The 18,710-nt window shown below is 49.3% G+C and overlaps 1 protein-coding gene across 5 annotated transcripts in view; it reads right to left on the reverse strand.

Moving 5' to 3' along the window:
* Positions 1–18,710, reverse strand: part of LOC146788809 (uncharacterized) — a 397,685-nt gene that overhangs the window by 284,873 nt on the left and 94,102 nt on the right. For all 5 annotated transcript variants that reach the window (XM_085630389.1, XM_085630386.1, XM_085630388.1 and 2 more), the window contains exon 2: positions 3,966–4,050. In XM_085630389.1, coding sequence (XP_085486515.1) covers positions 3,966–3,993 — 28 coding nt within the window. In that variant the 5' untranslated portion in view covers positions 3,994–4,050. The remainder of the gene's footprint in view (positions 1–3,965; positions 4,051–18,710) is intronic.

Raw genomic sequence — 18,710 nt, forward strand, 5'->3', positions numbered from 1 at the left:
TCTCTCGACACGTGCACTCTCCGGCTGCTCTCTCAGCATGTGCACTCCGCCTGCTCTCTCCACTCACGCACTCTCCGGCTGCTCTCTCGGATCGTGCACTCTCCGGCTGCTCTCTCGGCTCGTGCCCTCCGGCTGCTCTCTCCACTCATGCACTCTCCGGCTGCTCTCTCGGCACATGCACTCCGGCTGCTCTCTCCACTCGCGCACTCTCCGGCTACTCTCTCGGCTTGTGCACTCTCCAGCTGCTCTCTTGGCTCATCCACTCTCCGGCTGCTCTTTCAGCGCGTGCACTCCGGCCTCTCTCTCCAATCGCGCACTCTCCAGCTGCTCTCTCAGCTCATGCACTCTCCGGCAGCTCTCTCGGCTCATGCACTCTTCAGCTGCTCTCTCGGCTCATGCACTCTCCAGCTGCTCTCTAGGTGAGTGCACTCTGGCTGCTCTCTCCACTCGCGCACTCTCCAGCTGCTCTCTCGGCTCGTGCACTCCGGCTGCTCTCTCCACTCACGCACTCTGAAGCTGCTCTCTCAGCTCGTGCACTCTCCGGCTGCTTTCTAGGTGCGTTCACTCCGGCTGCTCTCTCCACTCATTCACTCTCCAGATGCTCTCTCGGCTTGTGCACTCTCTGGCTGCTCTCTCGGCACGTGCACTTTCCAGCTGCTCTCTCGGCTCATGCACTCTCCGGCTGCTCTCTAGGTGCGTACACTCCGGCTGCTCTCTCCACTCATGCACTCTCCAGCTGCTCTCTCTGCTCGTTCACTCTCCGGCTGCTCTCTAGGCGAGTGCACTCCGGCTGCTCTCTCCACTCGTGCACTCTCCAGCTGCTCTCTCGGCTTGTGCACTCTCCGGCTGCTCTCTCGGCTCGTGCACTCTCCAGCTGCTCTCTCAGCTCATGCACTCTCCGGCTGCTCTCTAGGCGTGTGCACTCCAGCCGCTCTCTCCACTCGCGCACTCTCCGGCTGCTCTCTCGGCTCATGCACTCTCCGGCTGCTCTCTAGGCGCGTGCACTCCAGCCGCTCTCTCCACTCGCGCACTCTCCGGCTGCTCTCTCGGCTCATGCACTCTCCGGCTGCTCTCTAGGCGCGTGCACTCCAGCCGCTCTCTCCACTCGCGCACTCTCCGGCTGCTCTCTCGGCTCATGCACTCTCCGGCTGCTTTCTAGGCGCGTGCACTCCAGCCGCTCTCTCCACTCGCGCACTCTCCGGCTGCTCTCTCGGCTCATGCACTCTCCGGCTGCTTTCCAGGTGTGTGCACTCCGGCTGCTCTCTCCACTCACGCACTCTCCAGCTGCTCTCTCGTCTCGTGCACTCTCTGGCTGCTCTCTCGGCTTGTGCACTCTCCGGCTGCTCTCTCGGCTCTGAAGTGACCGGCTGGACATGTTCAAGTGTTTCACAGTAAAGTGTTTCCACCCGGCATTCCTAAGGGCTGGCTTCCACACTCACTTAACACCCCTCCATCACAGGTGTCACTGGACATGTGACCCTGCTAATAAAAGGGGCCAGGCATGTGCCCAGGGCCAGTTCTAGTTACTATAACACTGCGTCCGTGTGGTCATTTGTACTGTATGGGGGCCAAGGGCCCGACCTTTACACTGTACTCTCCGGCTGCGCTCTCCGCTCGTCTACTCTCCTCTCCCAGTGCAGCGCCCTCTCTCTGCAGAGCCTGGAAGTATACCGACTGTCCAGCGACGGTATGACCATCAATGTGCCACTGAGGTCTATGATCACATATGGAAAAGGATCAAAGTGTGCATCTTCGGTTTACAAACACTCTTTCACCTTGTTGTGGCTGGAGGACGGAGCTACTCAACATCTGTCTATACAACGCTTCATCTTGTCTTTGTCCTTCGCTGGGTTTCACAGGATACGCAGGGCGTTGAATTCCGCACAGGGTGGGGAATGGTTATGTGGGATTCATCCAAGCATTAGCTCTGCTTGCGACTAGGTCATAGTCCTGTGTGGAGGTGACACGATGATGCACTCAACCACACATCGCTTGTGGCCACGGGGCACTGGATTTGGCGTTAAAACCCCAGCTCTTTTGCAACGTCTTTGAATTCTTTTCCTGAGAAGAGAGGGCCATTATCTGACTTCACAACAGGGGGGACGCCAAAAGACTTAAATAACTTGTTCAAAGCAAGGATGGTCACATCCGAAGATGTGCTGGGCAGCGCCATCACTTCTGGAAATCTGGAGCACTCATCAATAACTACCAGTACGTCTTGACCAGTTACTATCGGTCCATAACAATCAACGGAAACTTCTATCCACACACATGTCGGTATCTTTGACATCTGAAGCTTTTCAGGAGATCCCTTCTTACTCAAAGCTTGGCACGGATGGCACGTACACACTTTGGGGCATATTTACAAGAACTGACGCATCCACAGCGGTGCGTCAAATTTCTTGCGCCTGCATCAGATTCCCTTACGATACCATGGATGCGCTGTATTTACAATACAGGGCTCCATGGCGCAAGAATCCACGGATGTGTGAGAAATGGTGCAAAAGTAATTGCTGTAGTTGGTCATAAGACTGACGCAACTACAGCAATGCGTCAAAAAACAGAGGCGATTCCCACTGTTAGGCCACCACGTCAATTGCTATGCCTGTTTTGAAGATGCGTAGGAAATTTGACACATTCAAGGCTTAGAGTGACGCAGTGAACACTTGTAAGTTTCACTGCATCAGTTATAAGTGGGTTTTTACGAGGGAACGCCTACCCTCTTCCTTCTCTCCATCTCTCTCGTCTCTCACTTTCACTGTCTCTCACACCCTCTCGCTTCTCTCCAGCTCCCTCTCTCTTCTCTCACACCCTCCCCCTTCTCTCTAGCTATCTCTGTCATCTCTCACTTTCACTGTCTCTCACACACTCTCTCTTCTCTCCCGCTCTCTCTCCTCTCACACACTCTCTCTTCTCTCCCACTCTCTCTCCTCTCACACACTCTCTCTTCTCTCCAGCTCTCTCTCCTCTCACACACTCTCTCTTCTCTCCAGCTCTGCTCTCTCTCTCATCTCTCACACCCTCTCCTTTCTCTCCAGCTCACTCTCTCTTCTCTCACTTTCATCATCACTCACACTCTCGCCCTTCTCTCCAGCTTGCTCTCTCATCTCTCACTTTCACTGTCTCTCACACCATCTCCCTTCTCTCCAACTCGCTCTCTCGTCTGTCACTTTTACCGTCCCTCACCCCCTCACCCTTCTCTCCGGCTCACTCTCTCGTCGGCCACATTCACCGTCTTTAACACCCTCTCCCTTCTCTCCAGCTCCCTCCTCTCTCACCCCCTCTGCTTTCTCCAGCTGTCTCTCCTCCCTCACACTCTCTCCCGTCTCTCCAGCTCTCTCTCTTCTCTCACACCATCTCCCGTCTCTCCAGCTCTCTCTCTCTTCTCTTACTTTCACCGTTTCTCACACCCTCTCTGTTATCTCCAGCTCTCTCTCTCCTCTCTCACACCTTCTCTCCAGCTCTTTCTCCTCTCTCTCACCCTCTCTCCTCCTTACAGCTCTCTCCCCTCTCACACCCTCCTTATCTCTCCAGCTCTCTCTCTCTCTTCTCTCACTTTCGCCGTCTCTCACACCCTCTCTGTTCTCTCCAGCTCTCTCTCTCCTCTATCACACCTTCTCTCCAGCTCTCTCTCCTCTCTCTCACCCTCTCTCTTCTTTCCAGCTCTCTCCCCTCTCACACCCTCCTTATCTCTCCAGCTGTCTCTCTCTCTTCTCTTACTTTCACCGTTTCTCACACCCTCTCTGTTCTCTCCAGCTCTCTCTCCTCTCTCACACCTTCTCTCCAGCTCTCTCTCCTCTCTCACACCCTCTCTCTTCTCTCCATCTCTCTCTCCCCTCTCACACCCTCCTTATCTCTCCAGCTCTCTCTCTTCTCTCACTTTCACCGTCTCTCACAGCTTCTCCTTTCTCTCCACCGTTTTCCCTCCTCTCTCACTTTCACCGTCTCTCACACCCGCTTCTCACCTTTCTTCTTCGCAGTTTTTGACGTCATCTTGTCGGTGACCTCTCCTTGACCTCGGTTTCTGGGTCCTCTCAGCCGCCTCTACCCCTGAAAGACAAAAGAACCCCAGAACGATGAGAAATCTGAGGTTCGAGCTGCTGCTGTGGCGCTCAAAGGAGGGGTGCGGCCAGCGCTGCAGCGCCCCAGGACTTGAAGGCGCTATAAAGGGGTGGTGGACAATGATGAAACCCGGACAGTTTTTCTATGAGACAATCACTCTTTGTACATTTAATCATAATGAAACAGGACGTCCAGAAAGAAAGCCTTACAAGCCCATGTATATCCTTTTATTCTGTGGATGCGACTTTACATCTCTCTAACATGAACCACTGCTGGGAGTGGAAAGCGTGGAAGCAGGAGGCGTTTGAACAAACCAAGAGGCGATCATTTTGTACAATCCATATGTACAAACCATACATATCTGTACTGCCCAACAGCACAGGAATAGGGGAATTCCCATTTAGGGTTTGTACATTCATGCATGCTTCTAAAGTGTGAGAAATTCGCAGCACTGTCAGCATTTTAGTTCGGCTGCTTACCATTGGAAATAGGAGATTATGGAACAATAGAGGCCCTGAAGAAAGCCCAACGACCCAGGGGTTCATTAACAACAAGCCTGAAAGGCGTAGCAACTCTCCGCAGGATCGAAGCCTCCGCCATCTTTCCTCGGCCTGGCTGCTACAGACACACATTGCATTTTGAGGTTGGTTTGTCTGAACTATTACATTCAGCTATGATGAAAACCCAGCTGCGTATTAGAGGCAAGTCACAGCGCTACCATCGCAGGGCCCATTTTCTGGGCAAAATCGATCATTCGACATCGCACTGATGGGCTTCACCGTGAAACCAATGCTTAGATTGTAAACAGTGAGGGCTTCGTTTATGAGTTTTTGACGTGCGGCGCTGCCCTACGGCAAAAGAGAAGGGCAGGAATGCGCCGTATCTATCTGATACGGCAAGCGCATTCCTGGCCTTTCACCCTGCGCCGGCGCACAATGGGCTGCCGAGCGCCAACAAAGGCTCCTTTGGTGCAAGGATGCCTGCATTGCGGTGATGACTGTTTTCCGGCAGGAAGGGAAACCTTCCTGCACAAAAACAATCACAAAAGGCTTTTTCCTCTTTCTATGTGTGCTGCAGTGTGCAGTACACATATAACAAGCATTGGCATAGCCAATAGGTCTCTCTTTTGGGACCTTATAAGTGTTTAGCCATGCAACAGTTGCATAACTAAATACTTATAAGGTCCCAATAGCGAGACCTATTGGCTATGCCAATGCTTGTTTCTGTTTATTACTGCTCTGTAGTAATGGCGGCACCTGTGCTCTAGCTTAAACATCTTAAGCTAAAGTCGGGTGCCGAGATTGCTTCAAAAGTAAAGAATTGTCTATTTCTTTACATTTGAAGCAATCTCAGTACCCGATTTTAGCCTAAGATGTTTAAGCTAAAGCACGGGTGCCACCATTACTACATAGAAGTAATAAACAGGAAAAAAAAAAGAACTGGCTCACGGAGAACATCAAAGCGGCCGTGCGGCCGCGAAAGTGATCGCAATCAAGCGCGGCGCGCCTGCGCACATGCACTGTAGCTCTAGGCTGGCCATGGTAGCACTTTTGTGAGCACTCACAAAAAGTCTCGCCAGCCCAGCACATGCACTGGCTCAGGCGAGTCCTAAAAAAGAAAAATGAGGAGAAATAAAGATATTTCTCCTCGTTGTGCCTCCCTTACACCTCCCCTGGTGAGTTGTAAAGTTGGCACTGACTCACAGTTACGTTTTCTCTTAAATGTGGAGCCGTGTCAAAAAGCCATGGATGTTGCTGGGAACGCCCCCAGCAGCATCCATTGCACGCCCCTTTAAAGCAGAAAATTGCGTTCAAGGGAATGATATTTACAAGGCATCATTACACCAAAACAAAGTAGCTTAGTGCTGCCAGGTAAATATCGAGCCGGCTCCTGCGCCACGGAACGTCAAAAAAGTGAGGTTCTAGCGGCGCAAGGGGCCTCATAAATTAAGCCCTAAGTTTTAGGGCTCGCATCAGGAGGCCACTGAAGCTTGCCCCACACGTTGCCCCTGGCATGCTGCCAAGGATAGGAACAACACAACTACTAACCATCACAGTCCTGCAGGTGTGACAAGTCTGACTACTTAAAGGCACCAAAGCTATAAGAATGGCGTGGGTGGCAGGTAATAGTAATTTTTAATGTATATGAAATTAATAATTAACTGTTGTTGTCGTCATCTTTAAAGTAGTCAGACACCACCACCTTGTGGCAGACTCTCACAAGCCCCAGTGTTGACAATTAAGTGCTGGTGCCGAGCACCAGAAACCACCAGCTCAAATTAAGCACTGCATGAAACAAACACAGGCCCCTCAGGTACTGCAGCTGGGAGAGCCATTGTCATGTTTCTCCAGCCCTGAGGAAGTTTCACTGGTTTCTCCCCTTCAGCCAGGCTAAAGTTCACAGCTCTGACTTGGGCCCTTGGGCGTCTGGAGGTCTGCCAGCCAATCGCAAGTCTAAGTTTAAATGACCCTCCCTTCGAGACCCTTTGCTTCCGTGCTAAATATTACCTGCTGCTCTAGAAGGCGCAGCCCACCTGTGGTGGAGGTACGCCCCTTCAGGTTTCATGATTGTCATCTTTGGACTTGTTCAGTCTCCAGAAGGCCTTCTCTGCTCCATGAGGCTGGTTCCAAATGCCCTAACCTCAGCTTGCTTCACAGCGCTTTGATGCCCATGAGTCCTAGTGCTATACAAGTGATGAAGACAAATAGTTATTTATTTATTTGGAGTTGTATGTAACATTGCCTTATTTCCACTAAAGAGTACTGAAGAATTAATGATCTACGGAGGAGCCAGATTGAGGTAGGCCAAGTTCAACTGGATGCGAGGTCGTAGCAACCAACCAGGATTGACTGATCCTGGCCTAAGGGGGCCAGGTATCTAACCAACCAGGATTCACTGATCCCGGCCTAAGGGTGCCAGATCTCTAAACAATCAGGATTCACTGATCCTTGCTTAAGGGTGCCAGGTCTCTAACCGACCAGGATTCACTGATCCCGGCCTAAGGGGGCTTGGTCTCTAACCAACCAGGATTCAGTAATCCTGGCCTAAGGGGCCAGATCTCCAACCGACCAGGATTCACTGCTCCTGGCCTAAGGGGGCCAGGTCTCAAACCAACCAGGATTCACGGATCCCGGCCTAAGGGGGCCAGGTCTCAAACCAACCAGGATTCACGGATCCCGGCCTAAGGGAGCCAGGTCTCTAACCAACCAGGATTGACTGATCCTGGCCTAAGGGGGTCAGATCTCTAACCAACCAGGATTGAGTAATCCTGGCCTAAGGGGGCCAGGTCTCAAACCAACCAGGATTCACAGATCCCGGCCTAAGGGAGCCAGGTCTCCAACCAACCAGGATTCACTGCTTCTGGCCTAAGGGGACCAGGTCTCTAACCAACCAGAATTCACTGCTCCCAGCCTAAGGGAACCAGGTCTCTAACCAACCAGGATTCAGTAATCCTGGACTAAGGAGCCAGGTCTCCAACCAACCAGAATTCACTGATCCTGCCTAAGGGTGCCAGGTCTCTAACTGACCAGAATTCACCGCTCCCAGCCTAACGGTGCCAGGTCTCTAATCAATCAGGATTCACTGATCCGGCCTAAGGGGGCCAGGTCTTCAACCAAACAGAATTCACTGCTCCCAGCCTAAGGGTGCCAGGTCTCCAACCAACCAGGATTCACTGCTCCCAGCCTAAGGGTGCCACGACTCTAACCAACCAGGATTCACTGATCCCGGCCTAAGGGTGTCTGGTCTCTAACCAACCTGGATTCACTGCTCCTGGCCTAAGGGAGCCAGGTCTCTAACCAACCAGGATTCAGTAATCCTGGACTAAGGGGCCAGGTCTCCAACCAACCAGGATTCACTGCTCCTGGCCTAAAGGAGCCAGGTCTCTAACCAACCAGGATTCAGTAAATCTGGCCTAAGGGGCCAGGTCTCCAACCAACCAGGATTCACTGCTCCCGGCCTAAGGGTGTCTGGTCTCTAACCAACCTGGATTCACTGCTCCTGGCCTAAGGGAGCCAGGTCTCTAACCAACCAGGATTCAGTAATCCTGGACTAAGGGGCCAGGTCTCCAACCAACCAGGATTCACTGCTCCTGGCCTAAAGGAGCCAGGTCTCTAACCAACCAGGATTCAGTAAATCTGGCCTAAGGGGCCAGGTCTCCAACCAACCAGGATTCACTGCTCCTGGCCTAATGGGGTCAGGTCTCCAACCAACCAGAATTCACTGCTCCCAGCCTAAGGGTGCCAGGTCTCCAACCAACCAGGATTTACTGATCCTGCCTAAAGGTGCCAGGTCTCTAACCCACCAGGATTCACTGATCCTGGCCTAAGGGGGCCAGGTCTCTAACCAACCAGGATTCACTGTTCCTGGCTTAAGGGGGGGCAGGTCTCCAACCAACCAGGATTCACTGTTCCTGGCTTAAGGGGGGGCAGGTCTCCAACCAACCAGGATTTACTGCTCCTGGCCTCAGGGTGCTAGGTCTCTAACCAACCAGTATTCTCTGCTCCTGGCTTAAGGGTGCCAGGTCTCTAACCGACCAGAATTCACTGATCCCGGCCTAAGGGAGCCAGGTCTCTACCCAACCAGGATTCAGTAATCCTGGCCTAAGGGGCCAGGTCTCCAAACAACCAGGATTCACTGCCCCTGGCTTAAGGGGTCGAGGTCTCCAACCAACCAGGATTCTCTGCTCCTGGCTTAAGGAGGGGCAGGTCTCAGACCAACCAGGATTCAATGATCCTGCCTAAGGGTGCCAGGTCTCCAACCAACCAGGATTCAATGATCCTGCCTAAGGGTGCCAGGTCTCCAACCAACCAGGATTCACTGATCCTGGCATAAGGGGGCCAGGTCTCCAAACAACCAGGATTCACTGATCCTGGCCTTAGGGGGCCAGGTCTCCAACCAACCAGGATTCACTGATCCTGCCTAAGGGTGCCAGGTCTCTAACCGACCAGGATTCACTGATCCCGGCCTAAGGGGGCCAGGTCCCTAACCGACCAGGATTCACTGCTCCTGGCCTAAGGGGGCCAGGTCTCTATGAGAATGTTTGGGTGTTTTGCGTAAGAGTGTGTGGTTTGTGTGGGTTCAGCGTGGATGTCGCTCTACCCTGATGTCCACCCCAGGACGATTTGACACTACAAGAAGATCTTGTGGGTGAAAAACAAAATGTTCTTGTATGAAAGGCCTGGTTGAAATGGTGAAGAGTCAGTCACATGTCTGTCTCAGAGGTGGGGGAACCAACACAATAACAGGGAGAGCTGCTCTGGAGTCGAGCCGAGGGTCTGGCTTGGCTCCAAGAGGCTGTGCATAACTTGAGCATTGATAAGTAAACCTCTGAAGCAAACATCATGAAAAAATATAATAAAGTCTCTTCAAAGTTCAAAATGTATTTCTTTAGCATACGGCAGGGTTTCACCTTAGTATGACAGATTATATCAATGCATTGAGAAGTATTTATTAAAAGTGGTGGTTTTTAAACATGAACTTAGAAACATTCCTGTTGTCCACCATGATGAAATGCCATTAGTAAACTTAGAGGCAAGTCAGTTGCCATGTGCACCCTCTATGTGGAGAAACAGAATAGTCTATTAAACATAAGAAACATTTGTACAGCACACATCCTGAACCCACATATTTCAAGCTGCTCCCATGTGTGATGGTGAAGAAAAAGAAGTCTCGGGGAACTAGAATATTTGCCTAGAATCCCACAATATGGTGAAGCCGGGTAGCCAGGTCGAAGCCCACGTTTTCTGGTTCGAAGTTGTGCAATTCACCCACTATCTGGGCCTCTTTGTCACTCCTGTTTTACATCAAAGGTTAATGTTTTGTCTTTAATTCTAGGCACATGAGGTTAGAGCCGGAATGAAGACATGTTGGGAATCACCTCTTCAAGAATAAGCAACTTTACAGCTGAAATGTGTGGGTGTGGGGGGCAGCAGTCGGCTATTGAGAACTATTATTGCGGACATGTGGAAGCAAACGGATCTTATAAATTGGAAGTAGGTCCCAGATGGGGAACAACCTTGACATTTTAATTCAGGTATATTTTGAAGATGGATGACAGCTCCAAACAAACAGCAAAGCCATTTTATTTTCTCAGAAATATTTTGAAACTGCATCCTGCAGTGAAAAAATAACACAAAAAAGATTGTCTTCTACAAAGCACCTGTGAGTTAAACAATTGAATGTGTCATGATTCAGAGTACGTTTGAGATGTAAATAGTCCCTCATATCTTGCAACGCAGGCACTCCACAAGAGGCGCAGTGATATACCGAACAGCCACTAGCATGAGGTAAGAGGCGCAGTGATATACCGAACAGCCAATAGCATGAGGTAAGAGGCGCAGTGATATACCGAACAGCCAATAGCACGAGGTAAGGGCGGGGTGATATACCGAACAGCCAATAGCACGAGGTAAGACAGACACAGTGCTCTAAGTGGACCCAATGCCCCAGCTGTGTAGATTTTAAAGAACTACTAACAATAGGTATATAGAAAATTCTCTCCCAATCCAAACCTAAAACTAAGACGTTGAAATTGAAGCACTGGTGTGCTCGTTTCTGCAAAAGTGTTTTGTGTATTGTAATACTAGCAATCTCCAAAAAAGCCACAAGAGGACGCTCAAGGCATGCAAAGAGCACAGGAAATGTTTTTAAAGCTATTGACTCAGATGTAAAAATATTTTCTAAGTAGATGTGCTAGATTAAATTTATAACAATGTTTCCATATTACGTTGATGCTAGTCTCTAAATGATGCTTGAGTGGCTAAAGGTTTATCTGTGTCGCACTTGTGCTCTTTTTAGAGTGTGATATATGTGAGAAGTTGGCCTGATGTATGATGTCACTAGTTCTAGTGTACACCTTATATCAGTCCAAACAACCCTTATGGTGATTGGTTGTAAAGTCCACCTTATAGACCAGCTATCCTAGTGGTAGCATGGACAAGAGCAGTCTTAGGCTAAACTCTGAATGGCATGTGAAGCCAGCTGTGATACCATATATAATCCCTTGAATACCAAATGAAAGGACACCAAAACAGATATATATATAAAATAAAGTGTATTTATTCTAGTCAAACCCTCAGCACTCTTTATGAGATTAGAGGTAAGTACAACACAGTCTTATTCAAGCATACATTAAGTCACACAGGTAAGTAATACAGTTAGCCCTAGGGGCCACGCAAACCATATACTAAGTAAGTGGTATAAGGACCACTGTCACGGAAATAGGATAGGCCTAGGCCTAGGGAATCGCTGGGGCTACACTGCACTAGCAACAGTTAGGAAGTGGGAGGCCCACGGGATTCAGGTGCAGAGTGGAAACACTCATGCGTAATGCGTAAAAAGTCGATAGAAATAGTGGTTGTTAGCAATTAACAGTTTAAGGACACTTCTGAAGCAGCTAGAGAGTCGAGACTCGGAAATTAGACCCTAGGATAGTCACTACCCTTGTGAGCACCGAAGTACCCAAGTTACCTAGCCCACGGACTGCGGGTGCATAGGTGTGAACTTGCGTCGGGTTTCGTCGTGGACTTCTATGGATGCCTGAAGGAAAGTTGCTGACAGGCAGTCAGTGAAGAGTGTCCGGTGGATCCCAAGGCTGGGATCAAGAAGAGAGGAGACCTGCAAGCAGAAGGGACAGAGTCAAGGTCACTAGCCAGTGACCACGTGGAACCAGGAAGGAACCAGGCGATGTCGTGAAGATTGCAGGTGAAGGTGAAGCTTGTTGCTGCAGCCACGAGGACCAGGGAACGTCGAGGACGACCAGGACCAGGAGGCGAGCTGTCCCACGAAGGCTCTTGCTGTCGGCGGCATCGAAGTTGGAGTAGGACTCACCAAGCCTTGGCAAGCGGAACCCACGAAGACCGGAGGACTTGCTTCTGGTGCAGACCAGGAAGGTCTGGGGTGCTTCTCTTTTGCAAGGAAGCGGGAGCCAGTCTGGAGGAGCCAAACCAGCAGTGAAGATTTCTGGATGCGTCGTCACAAAGGCCACTAGCCAATGGGCAAGCAACCGAACAGGCGCGGCAAACAGGAAAATGCAGAAGGGCCCCACGCAGAACTCGTGGAGTGTGGGGGGCTGATCTTCTGTGCAGATGGTGCTTGGGGTTGGGGCTTCTCAATCCCTGGTGCACAACTTCGAGGGTACCTCAGAAGCTGCGCTGGAAGATACTCGCCACTTTTCCTAGGTAGCCGGTCCCACGTCTCTCGTCGCCTCCACGGATCTCAGCTCGGCTGTGGATGTGGATCAGGGTCGGAGAAGTCTGGAAGTCAAGGCACTGGTCGGGCTCTGCAGTCGGTCCCTCGTAGAACTTCAGCAAAGCAAAGGGTAGTCTCTTGATGGTGCCTGTTTGCACAGGGTAGCCACTCCTTGGCCACAAGGGAGATTCTTCAGTCTTCTTCTTTCGTCGAATGTCGAAGGTCCAGAGTTTCTGTTCAAGTTGCAGGTTCAGGATAATCTAATCTCCTGGGGCCCAGCTACCACTCTTATCCAAATCTGGGGGTCTGGGTTACCTGCTAGGTCACGCCTTATGGGTGGGACCTGGGAGGGGGGTGGTTACACCCCCTTCCCTTTGTCCAGTTTCGCGCCAGGACTGGGGCTGGAGTGCCCCAGCACCGGTTTGAACTGGACTATGCATGGGACACCTTGTGTGCCCCAGGCATGTCTCATTCCTTTCAGCCCTCCCTGCCCCAATGCACTAAAGTCTGTCTGGGGAGGTGCTAGCACCTCCCCAAGCAGGAAACCTATTGTCCAAGCCTCCCTTGCCGGGATCACTCCCAGCAGCAGGAGGTCAGACTCGTGTCTGTGGCAGCAGCATCCATTTTGTGATGCTGAGGCTTTGGTTAGAGTTAAACAGCAAAGTAGGATTTTAACATGTCTCTCCCTCTAGAAGGGAGGAATAATATCCTCATCACCAGAAATGGTATTGGGGTATTATTCCCAAGTGTTAGACACCTTACACGACATGTTTTGATAAAGCCAAACCATAGTTACCATAACCGTTTAAGATTATAAGGCACTTTAAGAGTATATGGTAGGCTATATCATAGAACAGCTATAAGGACATGGTTCCGAAAGCTGCAGACAGGCTCAGCTCATGCTAGAGCACCATCTCACATGTTACCAAGCACTCTGCCTCCAGGATTGTTAAGGCCTGCCATAGGAGTGGCTGATAGGTACACATGTGTCTATATATAAGGTAGATATAGGTATACTATATCTAAGCAAGGGGTGATTACACGACCTTGCCCCAGCTGAGTGATCAGCCAGTTTTGTCTGATTGGAAGGCCAGACCAGGGGTGGCATAATACATGCTGCAGCCCCTGGGAGGCCTAGGGTACACCTATGCCCTGGGTACCTAGGGTACACTGTACAGGGTCCAATAAGGTGATCCTTACCAATTGTGTATGTACCTAGGGTACATGGAGTCCATTTTAAAGAGAGAGCAGACAGCCTGAGACCCTGAATGGCAGGATCTCAGGCCAACTAAGTCGAAAAACCAGCTAGACACTAGGCAAAAAGTTGGGGGTAACCATAGTCAGATATCCACCTTCCTACAATATAAACTACTCATGGCCCTGGCTCAGGCGGGGGGAAAGGACCACATGGCAGTTTGCTCCGCCTGACTCAGAGTGGAGAGCCATAGGCAATGTTTCTGGTCGGGCAAATGTTATGAAGCTTCGGCCTTGCTTTAAACGGGGCGCATACAATGTCCCTCTCTGCCAGAAAAACTTTTCCCAATTCTCCCTCCCCCACCCCCTCATCAGTGGTATACTGATACATCCAGTTTTACCCTTTTTTAATACCTTGGGTGCGTAAACTCAATTAAGAAGTTGTCCTCAGAAGCAGTGTGACACTTCTACGTTTATGGAACCTTCAATGTCCTTTATTTTGGGCATGCCAATATCTACCTGAGGCTGGTCCAGGACACTCTCTGATATTTGTTTGATTGAGGGAATGTATGCCCCAATCTTTTGGTGTCTCTGTTTTAGATAATTCTTGTCCTGATGATGACCCCACTCTAAATGCCTATGTTGAGGGGTCGAAACGTCAACAAATAACATATGTGGACTGTGTTTTTAAGATTGTTGACGGTGCATGTAAACACTTGTTTCCTGGGTGTGGACTTCTAAACAATCTATCGTCCATGTCAGCCACATGTATATATGTTGTACATAGCATGAATCCAATTTCATTCACCACATATCACTTTCACTGTGCTGTCACTTTTTAGGAGCACCTTATATAAGTATTATATTATACTGTGTGAATTGATCAATATATTAATTAATAAGATGTGTATACATAAATGCACTAAAACGCTTAATGAAAACTTACTCATTGGAGAGGATTTTTTATTTTCCCTTAAAAGAACACTATTGGAGTGATATCCAAGGGCTACACTACCCACGTAGGGACCCGTTTATTGCTTAACCAATGGTTTTGCAGCATCTAGGCAGTGTTGGTAACGCGTACTAGTGCCACCCAATCACATTTTATTACAAGACCAGAGGCTTTTATTCTGCTTTCTTAACTTGCTACTTTTATTACGGCTGCCACAAAGCACCAAAAACGACTTTAACATGAATTAGAACATTGGAATGTGGGGCGCTCCATAGAAGACAATAGAACGGCTCCGGGCTTATAATGGCTGTTAGAGGCCCGGAGCTCCAAGATTCCAATGTGTGTCTTTCTGTTTCTCCCTTTTTAATTTAGAACATTCTATTCTTAGTGGGTGGAACATTCTAATAGCCTTATAGCCCTTCTGCCTCGGGCTATACCTGTTGTTAAAGGACCTCACCATCGATAACTCTGGTTCAGGGACTTTAAGAACCAGTATAGCCCTCGGAAGTGGGCTCTACGGCTATATTAAAGACTACTTATTTAAGAATGTTCTCTCCTCATTTGTCAATCTTTCTTTAAAAAAACACCCTGTTCCTGTCCCTTCTCCTGCTTGCGCAAATGGGCTTAATCTATGTCTTTAGCTGGAAAACCTACAAAACCCTTGAGGTTCGTTCCTCTGGAGGAGGTCAGACCCTCAGAGCCATTTTGGCTGAATGAAGACGAGAGGACTTTCTTAGATCTGCTGATTGGTCCAGAGAATCACAATTCTGGATATTATATTGCAAACCAAGGGCTTGTGCCTATTTGGTAGTAGTGAAATAGACTTTAAACCTGCATAATTTAAGCCTCCATTCGTTTTATTAAATGCAGCTTCTCCGAGCTAGAACAGTAAAGGAAAGTTATGTTATGTTATGTTATACCTGACTTATATAGCGCACGTATACCGGATTGATTTTTTGGCGCTGCTTGGGTAGGTGATGGGTAATACGTTTATTCAAGTGATTCCTCGAACGCCTCTTTAAAGAGCCATGTATTTTTAAGTTTGCGGAAAGTCGTGAGATCTGTACAGGATCTGATCTCTAGGGGCATAGAGTTCCAGTACCTAGGACCCAATGTGGCGAACCTGGATCCACCAAATCGTTTCTGTTTAAAGTAGGGTGTTGCCAGGAGGTGCATGTGGGTGGATCTCTTGATTTTATTTTATTATTTTAAAGTCTTGATTTTATTACATATTATCCTTCTGGCAGAATGTTTGTTTCTCTCCCTTTACATTTTCTGTCCTACAAATGTTCTTAATTCTTGATTCTTTCTTCGAGCTTCGTCGCTATCACTCGCGGTTATTCCAAAGGCCTCGTCTCCACTGGACACACATGAAGACCAAGCGTCCAGGCGTCTGGACATTCACGGCCAGATGTCTGAGGAGTCGGGCGAAGGTGTTCTGTATCTGTTGGGTTTCTTCTGATGACCATCTTCTCTTTCATTTTTGGGGTTGAATGAGTTGGTGCCGCTCGAGGATTGACACTTGGCTGTTGGACTCCGGGGCTCTTTTTCTTTACCGGATTCTGCACTTGGAAGGACATCGTGCTGCCTGCTCTTGTCTGCTAGAGGGGAGAGTCTACCATCAACTGCCTGCGTGTTCGGGACTGCGAGGACCAGGGAGCTGTGCGCGTTGCACATCGGCTGCACCTGGTCCTCTTCCCGGCTTCTCCCCTTGCTCCGCCCTCAGCTTTTTCTTTATACCAAACTACTGCTCACACGCGCTAGCGGGACGCGTGCGGGTCGAGAGCCGGGGCGAAGACCGGGCAAAGAGCGGGCCCTCTGAGGCCCTCAGAGGCACGAGGAGACCGGACCGGGGGAACCCCTTCTTCCTGCCAGTAATCGTGAGTTCTGATTCAGACGATTGCATTGTTAATCATGGCCGAGACTTTGTCCACAAATACGCCCATAATTACAGGTGGTACAAACAAAGGTACATTGGACGATTATTTTACTAAGGTTGCTGCGGCCATTGGGAAGGAGACTATGTTAGCTGAACGGAGGGCTGAGCGACGTCGGTCCATAGAATGTATTAAAAATATGATGCCCATGGATAGCTTGCTTCCTACTACCCCTTACGAGCTAAGTTCTCTCACTCTTACTCAGGAGGCATTAGCCACTGACAATGTTCCTATGTTGCTTCGAGACACTGATTCTCCACCTGATAAACCTAATTGTCCGTATGTTTCCACTGATTTACTTCCCTCTAGCACTTCTATTAAGGAAACTGATACGATCATTGTCCCTTCTCAACCCGAGGTTAAAGCCACTAAAAAGAAGGTGGGGAGGGTTGCGGTGCCTAAAGCTCCAAGGCCCCCTCCCACTAAAAGAAGAAAGAGGCTAGGTGATCCGTCAAGGGATAAGATTAATCATTCCGACTTTGGCAAAGGACCCATTCATATTCTAGAATCTGTATCCTTGCCAAAAGCAACACCAATTTTATCTACAGTACACACCATGGCCACAAGTACCTCTACTTTATTGGTACCTTCCTCTTCTGATTCGATCTGTCCCCCGCATTGCCTAACTAATGAAGGTTCGTTGGTAGCCCCTCTTGAGGGCATCGAACAACTGTTAAGGTCATTCGTTTTACCTATAATTGAAAGATTAAAAAATATTGAGCAACGCTTGGGGGATTTAGAATTGGCTATCACTAAACACGCGGGGGTACTCAAAGACCACGTACATCCAGTTTTGCCCCCCCCGTGGTACCAGTGTCACCCTCTATTGACACCAGGAAAAACGATATGGTTGGTCTTGATAGCCAGCCTATGGCCAAATCTTCCAATATAGCCCATTACCATCAAGTACAAAATGATGTGGGTGAAACGATAAATGTGAGAGGTGGTATTCATCCTCTAGTTAGGGCAATAGACCGACCAAGGCATCAAGTTGACTTACCCCCAGAAGCAGTTCCATATGTGGTAGTGCTCACGAGAGTCCCGCTTTTGGAAAAGGGCAAAAAGGAAGGCTTCTATGAGCTTAAAAATAAAACCATGCATTGGCTCATGCTAAACAGGCCCCTTCCCTTTAATGTCAACGGGGAGATACTCCATGTTCGGAGACTCCCTTGGATGGGTTGTAGAACTAAGGATATTGAGGGGGATATAATTATTATTAATTTTAGAGACCCTAGAGCAGTTACCCACATTCTTGATTATCCTCTGGGTAATACTTGTGGGTCCATTAAACCCCGCGAACTGTCATACTTTTATCCAAGACCCCCAGTCTTTCATAATGCATATCCCAGGGCCCCGGCCCGAATGCCGACATACCCCCTTGCATTCTCTGTACCCTTTGACAATCATCATTATACTTATGCACCCATTCCCGCGGTCCACGAAAACGTACCAGATTGGGTCACTGTGCCGATCGGGAGCCATCGACACGGCCCTAGGAGGGTCAACTTCAGACCACCATTTATCCCCCTGGAAGTCGCAAATAGATTCGATGCCCTATCAGGCGTTGATGATTGCGATTGACAGAGGAGTCTTTCTACTAACGGGCATAGTACTCTGGAGTACCAGGTTGTGGACACTGATCTGACTCCCCTACCGCGGATTTCTTCCCCGCAACAATCTACTCCCTCTGGGCTAGCTCCATTTTCATCTGACCCCTATGTATTGCCCCATGAACATGTTTCTGTGTCAGCAGAGGGACCAGCTACAATCACTGACCTCTGCGGTTCTTCGCCCCACGATCAAGCTAACCAAGTTCCTTTGACTGGCCATGTAAAAATTATTTCTTGGAATGTGGCGGGCCTCAAGAGCAAATTGCCAATTTATGAATGGGGCTCTTTCATGGCCCTCCACGACATTTGTATGCTGCAAGAAACTTGGGCATTAAAAAGTTATCAAGCCCAGGGTTTTGCTACATTTGATATCGTGGCTAGCAAGGGCGAGAGGGGTAGACCGATAGGGGGTTTGTCTATCTGGGTTGGTACGCACTTAGGAGTAACTGCGTCACAAATAAGCACCAACTCGCAGGACGTCCAGTGTGTATTGCTGACTACACTGGACGGGCAAAATATTGCATTGTTTAATGTATATTCAAGGCCAGTTAGGCGGGGCTTTGTCTCAGTGGCCATTGAGACTCTGTTGTCCCTAATTCACACAATGGATCCATCTACCGTGTTAATTGTGGGCGGCGACTTCAATTGCCACTTTGAGCCACTTATGGATTACTCCCTTGACGATCCAGATGACATTGATTCACTGTGGGCAATTCCCTGTCCATTGGTCTCCAGGGTCAAGGTTTGGTCACCCTTAGTCTTACA

The sequence above is a fragment of the Triturus cristatus genome, chromosome 10 (genome assembly GCF_964204655.1).
Source record: "Triturus cristatus chromosome 10, aTriCri1.1, whole genome shotgun sequence".
NCBI classification, from domain to species: Eukaryota; Metazoa; Chordata; class Amphibia; order Caudata; family Salamandridae; genus Triturus; species Triturus cristatus.